The 17,042-nt window shown below is 42.2% G+C and overlaps 1 protein-coding gene across 5 annotated transcripts in view; it reads right to left on the minus strand.

The window, feature by feature from the left end:
• LOC149147539 (folylpolyglutamate synthase-like) overlaps positions 1–16,256 on the minus strand; it is a 592,546-nt gene extending 576,290 nt beyond the window's left edge. For all 5 annotated transcript variants that reach the window (XR_016262194.1, XR_016262193.1, XR_016262192.1 and 2 more), the window contains exon 1: positions 16,024–16,256. Coding sequence is in view for 2 of the 5 variants with exons in the window: in XM_089437869.1 (XP_089293995.1) it covers positions 16,024–16,042 (19 nt within the window). In the remaining 3 variants the exon portion in view is untranslated. The remainder of the gene's footprint in view (positions 1–16,023) is intronic.
• Between the last annotated feature and the right edge of the window lie 786 nt (positions 16,257–17,042).

The raw sequence follows: 17,042 nt of genomic DNA on the forward strand, positions 1-17,042 counted from the left end.
CTTGATGATAAGGTCTCAGGCTACCCAGACCTGTTACATGATTCAACTCCTCATACTAGCATCACTTTTACATTGTCCCCGCAGGGATTGTGGAATTTGATTACAACAAAAAATGATAAGAAGAAGAAGTAGAGTTGAAAAAACCTTGTAGAATGATGATCTTTCATGGTACAAGCAGCCTTGGTACATCCTTGGGCATGAAGTCTTCAGATAATCTTCAGGTGCCACTCCAGTGGTCAACAACTATGACTTTTGAAGTATTCTTAGTCTAAGAGACCTCTTTGTCATTATAAAGAAACTTTGTCAAGCATGCATTGAAGAATGAAAAGGACTTTGTCAATACCCAAAAAAATGATACCTTATAAATCTTATACATTATGTGAACAGATTCACAATCATCAGTGTGTGTACAAATATATCTATTGATGTGTAGCATGCAAACCATCTTGATATGATATGGACTAAATTCAATGACCTGTGTGAGTTCAACAAAGTGTTGACTAGTATGAACATTCGGTTTTGCTAAATAAGATATGACAACATCCCATAACGAAATTGTTACATAGTACTGGAAAATGAAGTGTGAGTTAACAATCTTGTGTCTCCTTGAAGATATTATATTGTGATCAGAATATGGGTATTGAAGCCACAAGATTGAAAGGTATTAACTTCATCTGTTGACATGAACCTTGTATTGTAAAAGATCCTAAAAAGATGCATTGCACATGCTGGTGGTAAGGCATGATTTATATAGTAAATACGAGATATGGATGCCAGTCCTAGATGAGGAGAAGGATCACTATTATGAAGGAAGTTCGATTAAAGGGGAAAAGAGGAGGAGTCCCTCTTCAATTTAAAGGCTCTCTCTTGACAGGTCAAGATATTTGCAGCGGGCCAAAGACATATACGACATGATAGAAGTTCTTGAATAAATTAGTTCTAAGCCTTTTAAAGAATTGATATCTGCTGCTTGCATGGGTACTTGGATCCATTCCTTGCACACTGAAATGAAGAACAAGATATTGACATTACTACAATGATTATGAGAAAGCAGAGTTATTTGGACCAAGAACAATCAGTGGACAAAACATCCTTGATCAATTGATGATAATGATGAGTTTCATCATGACGATTCTAGGGTTTTAACATTTAAATATGAAATTGAAAATCTAGGGTTTGTAAACCCTAGTATGCAAAAGGGCTTAAACAAGAAAGCACTAGGGTTTACGAACAAAACCCTAGGATTGGACGTTTCCGCTAAAAGTAGAAACCCTAGCTTTTGCAAGGAAAGAAGGGCATCAGGATAATGATGTGGACAAAGTTAATAAAGGTGCAAGATGGATGCAAGGAGACTAAAGGTTAAGAGGGAGTTGATATTCTCTCAAAAGATAAGTATTTTATATCTCTCTTATTTGATTATTACTATTATTGTTGATTTTACTAGTAGTTAGTCTCTTGTCTTTGTATACTTTGCTTGGTTGTAATTGTTCTTTCGTGGCCCTCCTAATGAGGATTTCAGGTACATGATGAAGGCTACCAAGGTTTTGACAGCAGATGGAAGAACAAAGCAAGTTGTGACAAGAGAACTCTCCCATAAGTATTTGTGATGAGAGATATTGTACTTGATGAGATTTGGACTCAGAGGGAGCAAACAGATCAGCAAGAATGAAGTATGCCTTGATCTATGCTGAAAAAGAAGTCAGTAGTTACTTCCAAAACAAAGTATAAATGGATGGCAAGAAGTACAAAGCGAAGGATCACCTTAGTAAGAAGGAGAAGACTATGAAGGGACATCTTGCCAGGTACACTTCTATTATTTTATTATCCTTATGATTTTTGTTGAAAACTACATCAGATGGACGTAGAAATCATCTTCCTCAATGAAAGAAGTGTAAATAAGAGCTACCTCAAGCTTGTGAGGTACATGAAGAAGTCATATACTTGTAAGCAAAAGGAAGGTTGTGTACAAGCCCCATAGATTTGATGCACTTGGATCAAGGTTGATCCTATATATGATTTGTTTTTTGACGATAGCAAAAGAAACCATGTGTCAGAGGGAGCAACATTATCTAAAAGGATTTGTTTCAAAAAGAGAAATTACAGCTTCCTCGGGAACCCTTGTTTTAGCTTCAAAGAGAGTTGATCTCTAAATTAATAGTTGATGCACTTTAATAGCATCAATGGTAGAGGGAGCAGCTAGGATTGCCATAGCAAGATCTATTATAGAAAGAACACCCACTTAAGGTAACCTGAAAGTAGCCAAGATGATGGATCAAGAGAAGGAAGCAGATCAATATATGGTTAACGTTGATTCGGGGTAGCATCGGATGTGCTCTAGCCATGAAAATTGGTGGACAGGCTAAAGCACATGAGATCTCTAAGACCCAAAAATGGTTTGGACATATTGTACCCAGTTTGGGAGATATTAAAATAATTAATATTTTTAATGGAGTTCCCAAGTCTAAACTTAGGAAAAATAAAATATTAATGGGTATTAATATACAACTGGGTTAGAAGGTTCCAAAAGTCATGAATCAAGCCAAATCCAATCTTAGCTGTTGATTAGAGATTTAATCTTGGTCGTTGAAGGACCAACGAGAAAAATATAAGAAGAGGCTTGAGGATCGGTTGGAGAATACACCAGAGTGATCAGTCATTCATTTTGCTAGAGCAGGGTTGCTAACAAAGTTGAATCAGTGATCAGCAGCGAGGGGCAGTGAGTACAAGGCAGAGAGGTAGAGACAGTACTGAGAGACCAGCACAGAAGCAGAGAGAACGAGAGCAGCGGCCAGTCCAGGCTAAGCAGAGCCCAGTAGCGACAGCGCAGAGGCCAGAGGGACTGCGTCATCCACGCAGAGGCTGCTGGAGTGACGCAGAGGGTCCCAAGGGCTGCGCAGTGCCTCAGAGGGCTGACGTAGAGGGTCAGAAGGCTGACGCAGGTCAACAGGAGGCTGACGCAGAGGCCAAAAGGGCCAGCGCTGAGCTTCAGTTGTGCCGGAGAGGGTTTCGTGGGATAGGTTTTCTGAATACCTGTTTTCGAATATAGAGGTATTGCTGCCATGTATTTTTCTCTGTCAAGTGAGCTAGTTAGGCACGCAGTCATACTCATAAAGACTGCATAATAATATAACCCTCTGAATAGTTGCACCGGTTTTCCCACATTGGGTTTTTCCGGGGACATTTGTCCAAAAATAACGATGTCACTTGTGTGCTTGTTTTCTTTCAATTGATGATCTGTAGATGTTGAGATTGTACTTGTGTTTATGTTCAGTATTTATATGGTTAAATAACTTGTTAAGTAATTAAACAAGTACGTGAAATAAACTAGATAGTGCAGGAAGAATTTCTAACGAGTTAGAATTAGAAATTCCAACATATGGTATCAGAGGGTGGTTGCAAATCACAGGAGAACTAAAGGCATCAACTGAGTAGAGCATTTGCAACAGAATCAGTTGTCTCGAGAGACAGTAGCTGATCCTTGCAGAAGCGACAGAGGAAGGGTTGACGCGGAGGGACTACGTCATCATCCTGGACCAGAGAGAGGCCAGCGCAGAGGCTGAGGAGGGCAAGGAGAGGCTCACGCAGAGGTAGGAGGGCTTATGCAGTTGGTTGAGGGAGCTGCTTTGCCGTGCTAGGAATGCGTAAAGCCAAGAGGCTCAATGCTTCAGTTGTTGGGGCGAAGGAAGTTGTGGGAAGTTTGCGGGAGCGAAGCTGGTGGGGTATTGTGGTTAGAACAGTACCTAACAGGGCAAGACCAAGGTAGAGGGAGTTGTTGTCGAGGCGGATTTCTAGCCAAGGAATCCAAACCAGTGTTGCAGTTGCACAAACGATTGGAGAGGGGCAACTTGACGATTGGCAGAAAGATTTCCATGAGGGAAATTAGGACTCAGAGGGAGTCCAAAAGCGAACCTCCAAACGAGAGTAGAGAGACTCGGAGGAGTCGAACCGAGAACTTCCAGACGGAAAGTAGAGAGACTCAGTAGGAGTCGAAACGAGAACTTCCAGGCAAGAAGTAGAGGGACTCAGCAGGAGTCGAACAAAGAACTTCCAGACGGGAAGTAGACTCAGCAGGAGTCGAATAGAGAAATTCCATATGGGAAGTAGATTCAGTAGGAGTCGAACAGAGAACTTCCAGACGGGAAGTAGACTCAGTAAGAGTCGAACAGAGAACTTCTAGAAGAGAAGTAGACTCAATAGGAGTCGAAAAAAGAATTTCCAGGCGGGAAGTAGAGAGACTTAGAGGAGTCGACAAGAAGAGCAGAGAGATGGCCATGAATGGGCTGAGGGATCAGGACAGGTTGGATGAGGCATCCAAATTTGTCATCTGGAAGGTCAGGATCCTGCGATTCTGTGTGCCATGAGTGCTCACGTGCCACTTGAGAAGAAGTGGGGAGACCTCGAGTTGTAGTCAGAAGGACTATAGGCGATGAGGGGCAGGATCCTTGAGGTACCCAACCTCTTGGATTATACCTTGCTATGGGAGCACCGAAGAGGAGTAGCAAGACTGATGGATGTAGGTAGAGACGGATGCGGGTGAAGCGGCAGAGAGTGTTACAGTGCAAGAGTCCCCGGGCAGCGCGAGGCTAGTAGGCTGCAACAGTGCGAGAGGCACGGAGAGTGGTGCACCAGTGCAGGATGGCACAGAGAGGTGTGCAACGGTGCGAGATGCAAGGAGTTGTTGCAACAGTGCAGACGTCAGTAGAGGGAGCACTTGTTAGCGGCAAAGAGAGCTTCAGCATCCGGAGTGTTTCTAGCCTGACAGGGATGTCAGAAGTTGGGTGGATCGGTTACTTCCTTCTCAGTAACTAAGTTATAGTGCAATAGCAGTTGGCGGTAGCACGATGCAAAATGATGAGAGGGGATGCAATGCTGGGAGTATGGACTAGCAGCAGCACGGATGCAAAGGAAGCTGTCATACATGTGCAGCAGTGGCAGTGGCAAGGCCATGGGCAACAGTACAAGATGCAACAGTGCAGAGGATGTTGGACGGGGAGACCTAGCATCAGCACAAGGACTAGTGCCAGATAATCAGGGTGATGCTCAGTGCGGAGTATTACTAGAGCACAGTCCCCTCTAAGAGGGAGTGTTGATTTGGGGTAGCACCGGATGTACTCTAGCCATGAAAATTGGTGGAGAGGCTAAAGCACATGAGATCTAAGACCCAAAAATGGTTTGGACAGATTGTACCCGGTTTGGGAGATATTAAAATAATTAATATTTTTAATGGAGTTCCCAAGTCTAAACTTCGGAAAAATAAAATATTAATGGGTTAAAAGGTTCCTACTGAGTCTACTTCTAACCCAGCCAAAAGTCATGGATCAAGCCAAATCTAATCTTAGCCATTGATTAGAGATTTAATCTCAGTTGTCGAAGGACCAACGAGAAAAGTATAAGACGAGGCTTGAGGGTCAGTTGGAGAATATGCCAAAGTGATTAGTCATTCATTTTGCTAGAGCGGGGTTTCTAAGCAAAGTTGAATCAGTGATCAGCAGCGAGGGGCAGTGAGTACGAGGCAGAGAGGCAGAGACAGTACTAAGAGACCAGCGCAGAAGCAAAGAGAGCGAGAGCAGCAGCCAGTCCAGGCTACGCAAAGCCCAGCAGAGACAACGCAGAGGCCAGAGGGACTGTGTCATCCACGCAGAGGTTGTTGGAGTGACGCAGAGGGTCCCAGAGGCTGCGCAGTGCCTAAGAGGGCTGACGCAGAGGGTTAGAGGGTTAGAGGGTTGACGCAAGTCAGCAAGACGCTGACGCAGAGGCCAAAAGGGCCAGTGCTGAGCTTCAGTGGTGCTGAAGAGGGTTTCGTGGGACGGGTTTTCTAAATACCTGTTTCCGAATATAGAGGTATTGTTGCCATGTATTTTTCTCTGTCGGGTGAGCCGATTAGGCACCCAATTTGTTAAAATTGGCAACTAGGGCCAACCGCCATGTGGTTCATCTTATTTATGGCAGCTGATATTTTCCTTGGATCCCTCTCATCGAGAGGTGTAGGATTGATCTAAAGATCATCCAATTCCGATAAGTATTCATGGAGTTATGAATTTATTTGTGTTATAAGACAATTCGTCAAGGTCGGCCAGCATCCAAATAAACCCCACATGTGCTCAACATTTTAGTATAAAAGGAGATGAATTGAGAGTCATTTCTTACACACACTTCTAGTGATCTCTTCCTCTCCACTTGTCTTGGGTTTTGGTGGGAGGAGAGATCCTAAGAAGACAATGCTGCCCTAATGGAGATGATGCCCTAAAACGCAGTCATGGAGTGAGAAGCCCTAACGCAGAAGCCCTAATGCAATCAAGTGAGAAGCCCTAACGCAGTCAAATGAGAAGCCCTAACGCTATCAAGGAGGAAGCCCTAACACTGGTATCTACGCAGTCTAGAAGGTAGCTGAGTTTGTGGAGATATTCTCACTGTTTTGGGTGCGGAATTTAGAGAAGAAGAGCCGCAGCTCTTAGCCACATTGCAGGAGGCAAGAAGAGGGCAGTTTTGTGACACGTTGGAGCAACCTCACCTTGCAAATCAGGCCGCAGACTATAGGTAAGTTTAATGACTGTTTTGTGCATGGTTTTGGGGTGTATATTTCTGTTTATAGGGCCGCAGTGAGGAGCTGCTACAGCAGCAATTGGGAGGTGAAGTTCAGATGGTTGAGTCATCTCAAAGGGACAGCGTGAGGAAGCATAAGGAGCAACGTGGAGGGTTGTGGTAGGAATAACTGTTGTAGGTGACAGCGGATCTGTGAAAGGCTAATATGCATCCAAGGAAGCATCGTAGCTATGGAAGAAGCTTGCCAAGGTGGACAGTAGTCATCAAGGGACTTGTTTGATGACTGTTAGGTGGAGTTAGGGCTGCCTAGTGCCCTAACCATATTAGTCATGAACAGCAGGTTGGGACAGCACAATGCATGGGACAACAAGGCGACTAGCACACTAGTGCATCAAAGTGCATGGGACAGCAAGGTACATAGTGCTGCTAAGATGCATGGGACATCAAGGTACATAGTGCCAAGATGCATGGGACAGCAAGGTACATAGTGTTGCTAAGACACATGGGACAGCAGCAAGGTATGTTAAGACGTATGGGACAGCAGCAAGGTATGGCAAGGCAAAGTGGGACAGCAGCTGTGACATGGCAGCAAAGGCACATGGGACAGCAGCAAGCATGGACAGCATGGCAGGCAAGGTGCAACAATATGATGTGTACAACATAATCATGAGGTCCAGCAATTATGATGATGGGTGCAGCATGGTGCAGCACGGTGAGGTGCAGCATGATGACAAGATGCAACACAATGATAGGTGAAGGAGTCACCTTGGAGAATCAGTTGAAGCAGCATGTCTTCAACTGATCTCATGTATCATCTTCTTAGAGAGCTATGCTCTTATCTAGATAATTCAAAGTGTTGACTTATGTTGTAAATGTACTATCTCTCTCTCTCTCTCTGCTGAACTATTGAAGAACATATAAGAAGAATTGATTAAGGGTTTCCCCACATTGGGGTTTGTCCCTGGCTAGTGCGACATCTTGTGTCCTCTTGTCTTGGCTTGTTTTCTGTGATTTATGTTTATGTTCTATCTACAGTTTATTTTAATGCTGATGTGATTGCTAATCTGGAAAAGATATTGAGCTAACTGTGAAAATTGAAATAAATTGCTCTAAGCATAGAACATACCTAAAATTAACATGGTATCAGAGCTGAGGTGAAGACAAAGCCTGCGAAAGAGTGAAAGAGCAATCACCAAAGATTGTTGGGAAAGGACAAAAGGATCTGTGGATTCCTCATCCCTCTTCAAATTCACCGAGGGTGAAATCGAAGCAGAGAATATTATCAAAATGGCGCAACGGAAGCTTTTGATGGCCTACCTAAAAGATCACCTTATTGGGAAGTCTGGATCTAAGGGTGGAAGGAAAGGCAGATGCCTTGGTTTTAATAAGTCTGGCCATTACGCGAAGGAGTGTCCAAATGGTAGGGACACATCACTTAATGATGATAACAATCATTCCAGGACATCTTCAGTGATCAGAGGAATGACTGGTAATGCAGGTCATCAAGGGAACAACCAACTCTTCAAGAAAGCAAGGAACCCCAAGTATGAAGAATCAAATGTTGTTTCTAATAAAGATAAAGAAGCATTATCTTGTATTGGCCCTCTCCTTCAGATTCTTTGGGAATCTGGCTTATTGATTGTAGTGCTTCAAGGCACTTCACAGGATAGAAGGGTGCTCTCTCTAATTTAGTAGAGATGGAAACAATCGTGGGATTATACTTGGAGCCGATGCCACCTATCGCAAGAAGAACCTGGTGACCATTTCGGCAATGGAAGTCAAAGGTTTCAGGGTGGCATTCATCAATATAAAGGTACGTATTTGAAAATAGAATTTTCAAAAATGCTTTTAAGTTTAGGGTTGTATCAAGTTGCAGGAAGTCCATTGGGGACCATGTTAGTTGTCACATCTCATCTATAGCACCGGAGGTCTACTTATTATGGGGCCCTACCCGATGTGAGTTAGATGATGACAAGGATGCCTGAATCCAAGAAGAGCATGAAGGTACATGTCTGAGATGTACCGAAGGAAAATCTTATAAGGGGACCATTCCCCTCATGTAGCAGGTCCACAGGTTTGGAACAACCTGAGGAGTTTGAGATTCGTGATCGGGAATCTCATGTATGCAAGTGGAAGAAAACCCTTTATGGCTTGAAGCAAAACTACCCGGGCTTAGTATGAGAGGATTGATAGTTGTCTGATGAAGCTGGGATTCACTAGGAGTGAAGCCGATCCAAACCATTGCTTGAAGGTTGTGGATGATAGACCTCTCATATCGGCACCTTCTGAGGACGACCTCTTTCTGACAGGTGCAAACCTTCTCATTTGAAAAAGTAAGCGAGAGTTGGATTCCGGATTGGGAATGGTGAACTGCAAGCCCATGACTACCTCGATGGAGCTTAACTTTCAGAAGTTATGTGGTACTGATGCCAAACCAGATTTGGGAAATGCCTCTGAGTTTCATAAACTCATTCGCATTGATGTTCTTGGTGAACTTCCGTCCAGATATATGTTTTGCAGTTAGCATGCTAGACTCATATTTGGTTGAGCCTCACTAAATTGGCGCCAAGAATTTTCAAAGATATCTTCAAGGCACAATCTCTCATGGATTGAGATACACTACCGGAAATGTGAAGCTGCATGATTATTCGAATACTGACTGGGTAGGCAGTGTGGAGGATCACAAGAGCACTTCCGAGTGTTGGTTCTCTTTGGGTTCTGTTAAATATCCTGGATGAGCAGGAAGCAAAAGTCGATTGCTATAAGCACCGCTGAGACCGTATACATAGCTACGAGTATGATCTCATGTGAAGCTACCTGGCTCTGGAAGCTCTTCAACGAGTTGTTTATACACATGATGGATACCACCGAGATCCTCTGTGTCAACCAGGGGGCGTTTCGATTGTTGAGGAATCCCATATTCTATGATTGATCCAACATATAGACATCATATACTACCTTATCTGGGATATGGTACGTCGATGAGCGAGGAGGCTCTATCGCATTGAGACTGATGTACAGGTTGCAGACATTCTGTCAAACCCCAGGGAAAGGGAAAGGTCAAATTTGTGACTTTCCCAAACAACTTGGAGTCATTGAGAGACCTTCTTATAAGGGTCCAGCATGATGCATGCATTGAGCTCTGGGAGCTCCGGGGGACTTGGGGTGCTGCTTGGAGCAACAAGCGACCATAGGGCGACTCACCCTCCCCTAATGGTGCACTGTGTACAGGGTGAATGGCTCAACCTTTCCCTGTGATACCTCGAGGCGACTTAGGAACAGGATGAATGGTTCTCCTATCGAGGCATCCTACCCATGCAATCTGTGACTCATGGGAAGTACCTCTCATTTGGCCAATGAGCAGGGAAATGGGGTTAGGGACCATAGTAGTACTATCAATGGACGCATCATTGTATCTACCGTACTCCCTATGCTAGGATGACCTCCATTGATCTGGGATCAATGAAACTGATCTAAGATCAGTATGAGTGGTTTGAGACACTCTCTTGTGATATTGATCTGGGATCAATAAAACTGACTTCGGGTCAGTAGAGAATGGTATGAGACATTCTCGATCAATTCTTCTTCATGGTTCAGCAGAGCAGATCAGAGCAAAGCTCAGCAAACTAGAGCAGTGCAGGGCACTGATGGCAGAGATAGTACAGTCAGACATATGGATCAGCAGATGGAGTTCTCCCTAGTTGAGAGGGAGTGTTAAAATTGGCAACTAGGGCAAACTCCATGTGGGTCATCTTATTTATGGCAGCTGATGTTTTTCTTGGATCCCTCATCGAGAGGTGTAGGATTGATCTAAAGATCATCCGATTCCGATAAGTATTCATGGAGTTATGAATTTATTTGTGTTATAAGATAATTCGTCAAGGTCGGCCAACAACCAAATAAACCCCACATGTGCTCAACATTTTAGTATAAAAGGAGATGACTTGAGAGTCATTTCTTACACACACTTCTAGTGATCTCTTCCTCTCCACTTGTCTTGGGTTTTGGTGGGAGGAGAGATCCTAAGAAGACAATGCTACCCTAATGGAGATGATGCCCTAAAACGCAGTCATGGAGTGAGAAGCCCTAACGCAGTCAAGTGAGAAGCCCTAATGCAGTCAAATGAGAAGCCCTAATGCTATCAAGGAGGAAGCCCTAACGCTGGTATCTACGCAGTCTAGAAGGTAGCTGAGTTTGTGGAGATATTCTCACTGTTTTGGGTGTGGAATTTAGAGAAGAAGAGCCACAGCTCTTAGCCACATTGCAGGAGGCAAGAAGAGGGCAGTTTTGTGACACGTTGGAGCAGCCTCACCTTGCAAATCAGGCCGCAGACTATAGGTAAGTTTAATGACTGTTTTGTGCATGGTTTTGGGGTGTATATTTCTGTTTATAGGGCCGCAGTGAGGGACTGCTACAGCAGCAATTGGGAGGTGAAGTTTAGATGGCCGAGAGGCCTAGAAAGGCCCTCCTAACCAGGCCGCAGTCATCTCAAAGGGACAGCATGGGGAAGCATAAGGAGCAGCGTGGAGGGCTGTGGTAGGAATAACTGTTGTAGGTGACAGTGGATCTGTGAAGGGCTAATATGCATCCTAAGGAAGCATCGTAGCTATGGAAGAAGCTTGCCAAGGTGGGCCGTAGTCATCAAGGGACTTGTTTGATGACTGTTAGGTGGAGTTAGGGCTGCCTAGTGCCCTAACCAGATCAGTCATGAACAGCAGGTTGGGACAGCACAATGCATGGGACAGCAAGGCGACTAGCACACTAGTGCAGCAAAGTAAATGGGACAACAAGGTACATAGTGCTGCTAAGATGCATGGGACAGCAAGGTACATAGTGCTGCTAAGACACATGGGACAGCAGCAAGGTATGCTAAGACGTATGGGACAGCAGCAAGGTATGGCAAGGCAAAGTGGGACAGCAACTGTGACATGGCAGCAAAGGCACATGGGACAGCAGCAAGCATGGACAGCATGGCAGGCAAGGTGCAGCAGTATGATGTGTACAACATGATCATGAGGTCCAGCATTATGATGATGGGTGCAGCATGGTGCAGCACGGTGAGGTGCAGCATGATGACGAGATGCAGCACAATGATAGGTGAAGGAGTCACCTTGGAGAATCAATTGAAGCAGCATGTCTTCAACTGATCTCATGTATCATCTTCTTAGAGATGATCTATGCTCTTATCTAGATAAGTCAAAGGGTTGACTTCTGTTGTAAATGTACTATCTCTCTCTCTCTACTGAACTACTGAAGAACATATAAGAAGAATTGATCAAGGGTTTCCCCACATTGGGGTTTGTCCCTGGCTAACGCCACATCTTGTGTCCTCTTGTCTTGGCTTGTCTTCTACGATTTATGTTTATGTTCTATCTGCAGTTTACTTTAATGCTGATGTGATTGCTAATCTGGAAAAGATATTGAGCTAACTGTGAAAATTGAAATAAATTGCTCTAAGCATAGAACATACCTAAAATTAACACAGTTGTACTCAGAAAGACTGCATAATAATATAACTGTCTGAATAGTTGCACCAGTTTTCCCGCATTGGGTTTTTCTAGGGACATTTGTCCAAAAATAACAGTGTCACTTGTGTTCTTGTTTTCTTTCAGTTGATGATCTGTAAATGTTGAGACTGTACTTGTGTTTATGTTCAGTATTTATATGGTTAAATAACTTGTTAAGTAATTAAACAAGAAGGTGAAATAAACTAGATAGTGCAGGAAGAATTTCTAACGGGTTAGAATTAGAAATTCCAACAGTTAACATGTGTTGAAGTACCAACATGGTACATTTGGTCATGGCACAGTCAATTATGGTTTGACATATAACTCAAACAATGACGTACAACTACAGGAAAATACAAATTCTGAGTAGGCGGCGAGTGCAGATGACAAGAAGAGTATTTCAAGAGGATGCTTTAGTTTTAGCTCTGCTATGATTTCTTGAACAAGCAGGAAGCAGAAATCTATCGCACTCAAAACTGTAGTAACAAAGTATATCGCAGCCCGTGAAGTTTGTACTAAAGCAATGTGGCTTTGGAAGCTAATTGCAGCAAGATTGTTTGATCAAGTGCAAATGGCAACATGATGACAAGTTGAGGAAACTTGAGATATATTACCAAGATATAAGAAGAGAGCAGTATGGCTCTAGAATCACCAAGCAGATTGTCCCAGGACAAGCTTGGAGCAATTAAGCATGTCTCTCAGCAAGAGAGAGTGATGAGACAGTAGCATTAGAGGACAGTCATTCTTATGAAGAATGGTCCTATATTTCTCAGTGAGAGAGAGTGTTGATATGATAGCATCATGGACAGTCTTTCTCCCTATGTCGAAGATGTTGACCAACTGGGGAGAATGGTCCAGCAGAGGACAATTGTTCTCCCTATGTCAAAGATGTTGACTAGTTTGGGAGAATGGTCCTAGAAGCCTAGGATCACTCAATTGAGTGTGTGGCTTTCAGCATCAAGCTTAGTCTCTCTAGATTGGATGAGGAGCTCATTTAACACTGGGCCCAGTTGCTCATGTAGAGTGTGGCCTTTGGAGTTTCACCGTGGGTCAAAGGGATTGACCAGGATGGTGAACCAAGACTAGTCAAGATCAGGAGTATCGACCAAGATTATGGGTCATTGGTACCAACCAAAGATATTATGACTAGTTGATGCTAAATGTTATGCCATGTTTCAGGAGTCTCGACCAGGGTTATGAGTCAGTGGTACCGACTAGTTGTGGCAACTAGTTGATGTTGATGATTTACCATATGTCAAAGTTGCTGACTAGATAATGGTAATTGGATGATGATACTATATGTCAGAGTTGTTGACTAAGTTAGAGATGAGGATGATGTTGATACTGATAACGAATTGTTACAACCTTTTCTTAGAAAAAAATTGTCGACATGAGAACATCTAGATAGTCATTATGAGTACCTCCCTACTTAAGAGGGAGTGTTGAATTTTGAAACTATGGTCGGTCTTCATAATGTATATTTTAGCCTTTAATGTATTTTGTAAGCATGTTCTTCATGCTTGGATCAAAAAGAAAAAATTTAGAAGACATGTTCTTCATGTCGGTTGAAAAGAGAAAAAAATGAGTTTGTAAAAGATGAATTTTAGGCTCCAAAAGATGAAGTCGGCCTCCTCCTAGTCAACTCGGCCCAGCCTCTAAGAGGCACCCATTCGGCCATCAAGAATTGTATAAATAAGTGTGACTCGACCTCCTCCAAGGGCATTTGCATCATCTCATCAAGACTTGATATCTTCTGCGATAGAGACAATAAAGAAGGTTGAATACATCTCTGTTTTGCAGGACGAATATATCTTTGAAAGACAAGTTCAAAGACAGATCTTTGTCTCAAGTGCGGAACTGAATTTTCTGAGGTGTCAGCCTACCAAATCTCTGTTGAATAGCAAATTCCTGAGGCAAGACTATAAGAAAGACAGGCCGAGTTTCTGAGGTGCAATGGAATTGCTCAAACGAGTTTATAAATGAAGAAAGAAGAACGAATTCTGCCCTAGAACAGACCAGAGCAAGTTTCTTGGGCTAGCTGATTCACTTGACTAGGAGGATGGACCAGGTTTGACCTAGTTGTTGACTAAGATGTATCTCCGTTCAATTGACGAATTTCTCTATTGAAAAGGTTGTTGGGTTTTTCCCATGTAGGTTTTCCCAGGGTAAACTCTTGTGTTCTTGTGTGGCTGTCCCTTTATGATCCTGTAGCATTTTTGTTTTACTGTTGATGCATTTTGTGTAATTGCTTAATGATGGAATCATGAATAAAAATGTGTAAAAGAACTAAATTCATTGGAAGCAATTATCAGAATAGAGGACCCTATAAAAATCAACGGTATGAGCATTGTTAACAGTTTTAAAAGACAAAACAATAGAAGCCTCCAAGGCAAATTTCTGTGGAAGAGATTGATGGATATGGTACTTGGGCCTATTTTGATGGTGATTTTCAAGGAAGCCCACCCGTATGCAGGGCAGGTCGGGTTATCTATCCGAAAGACACACATGTACTAAAATTTCAAAGCAGGCTTGGGTAGGGGATCAAACGACTTTGCAGAACTCTTGGTTTTGAAACTAACCCTATTGCTTGCAGCTGGAAAAGGGGCTTCTATAAAGCAGAAATTTGGAGACTCTCTAGTGGTGATTAATTGGATGCCGGGGCTTAATTCTTTGAGAAACTTTCTGTTGAGGCCCATTTTGAAGAGATTCAAAATTATAAAGCTGCATTTACTTGTATTTATTTTCATCATGTTTACAGAGAAAGGAATAAGCTTGCAGATGCACAGTCCAAGGCTGGTCTTTTGCTGGATCCAGGTCTTTGACAAAGCCAGAATGAAGTGGAGCTTCAAATCTTTGAATATGTTCATCCACATTTTTATTAAGCGATATTAAGGAAATGGTTGATCTGAGTTCTGTGGAGATATCTTAAAGATGTTGTATTTGTTTATCAATATGTACAAATGCGGCAAACTTTGATCACTTTCTTATGAGACTGTGTTGGGAGTACTGAAGATATATATGTTTGGGATCTGTATAGTTTCCTCTTTACTAGGGCAAATCATTCTGAGACATGTACTTGACAACCTTTTTGAGGTGATTGGTGAGGAAGTCAGGCTTACCTAGTTATTGTGATACGGATTCCTTAGAAGCACTCACGAAATGCATAATAGCAGGTAGAATGTAACTTTATTTTTTGATGAACGAAATTACAAATTTTAATCAGGAAACCTATTACATCCAAATTTTAATCAGAAGAACACACATATATAAAGAGAGATGTCAATTCAATCCCTGAGGTTCACTTCCTGCAAGTGCAAGTAATGCGTTGAGCTCATATCAAATATACTGTTCTAATGGCTTCAATCCTTCTTGTTGAATGGCCTTAAGTCCGGAAGAATATTATACCCTTGCATACATACTGGAGGGTAGAGGATAGGGTGTTTGGTTACATGGAAATATATTACACAATCTAAATACCCAATTTTAAGGTCAGATCCATTAGCCCAATTCTAGGGCCACTGCCTATAAACTGTTAGGCTCTAGGATCTTCCATATTGCCGAATTCTCATAAACTATTTTGAATCCTGTAAACCCATGGGCTACCTCACGCTTAACTGTTATATTAAGTTTCCATAACAACGTTTGAAATGACCCACTAAAAAATCTGAAGGAATCCCCTAAATCGATAGGCTACTTCGCACGTAACTATTATATTAACTTTCAATAAAAGTTTGTCGAGTGCCCCAACTGTGTAATCTGTTACTGTATATGATAAATGATAATGCCAGGAAAATGAAACTCTTCTTATGCAATAATACCGAGGTTTGAGATTTTAGTTTAACAGAACCGTCAATATGAATTCGGTCCTGATATGTCGCTGAAGTTTCACAGCATCAAAACTGCTTGAAATTGAAGTATTATTACGAGCAATATATCCACCCCCAGAAAAAGGAAAAAGATAAATGGCACTTACGATTAAACTTGCCCTCCATGAGAACTGCTTCAGTTAGATTCTTCTGCCACGAGAGATTATACAGTGTACTCAGAACTGACCTACAAATTGTGAGAGGCCACGATGAATAAGTACAAAGTTCAATGGTAATTTATTTTTTTAATATGTAAGGACAGTATAGGACTTCGAGAAGGTAACTGATAAGATGTCAGACAAGGTCAGGACTGGTCTCGAGTACGATGCGATCAGCCTAGTGTGTAGACATTGGACGGAAGTCTAAAACATTTTTTAATTAATGAAATGAAATGATATTTTAAGGTTTACAAGATTAAAAATAGTTTATAAGATCATTAGTTTTTTGTTTTTCGTTCTTTGTAATTTAGCAATCTGTTCTATAGGCTATTTTTAGCCTCGTGGACGTTAAAATAATTTCTTTCTTTCTTTCTTTCGTTTTCTGATTCAAATTGATGATGAGCTAACCCAACCTTACAACAATCTCCTTGCTAAAAAGAAAATGTCAAGAAATTGATGCTAACATGTTCTAATAACTTTCTCTAGTTTCTTTGAACGCATCACATTCCAAAATTAAATGTTTTCACGTGCAAAATGTGCACACCCTTTCTTCCCAAGCTTCTTTAGGCCTTTTCCACCATCCTGTTTCACACCGAAGTTGATGTGAGTTGGTCCTTCATTGAGGAATAAAAACCTTTGCCCTCCACGAAATGCTAGCTCCAATGAACTCTTTTTGTTGTAAATCACACGTAGGGTTGAATCCTCAATGTAATATTTCTTCTTTCTACCCAACTCTTTTCCCCATACCTTTTTACGAAACTTCTCTATAACAAAATCCTTTAGCTCCTTGCTATTTGTGGGACATGCATTGAGGTAGATATCCCATTTTTGCATCCATGTGTAGTTTTGTTTCATCCATGTTTTCTTTCTTTCACTCATGCTTTCATTGAAGATAACATTAGGTCATCTACCTACTTTCATTTGTTCAATTCTTTTTAGGTATCTTATGAGCCGCACCATAGCAATTT

This window comes from Pinus tabuliformis, chromosome 9, assembly GCF_031772625.1.
Source record: "Pinus tabuliformis cultivar Carrire ecotype Pingquan chromosome 9, CPIR1, whole genome shotgun sequence".
Classification (NCBI taxonomy): domain Eukaryota; kingdom Viridiplantae; phylum Streptophyta; class Pinopsida; order Pinales; family Pinaceae; genus Pinus; species Pinus tabuliformis.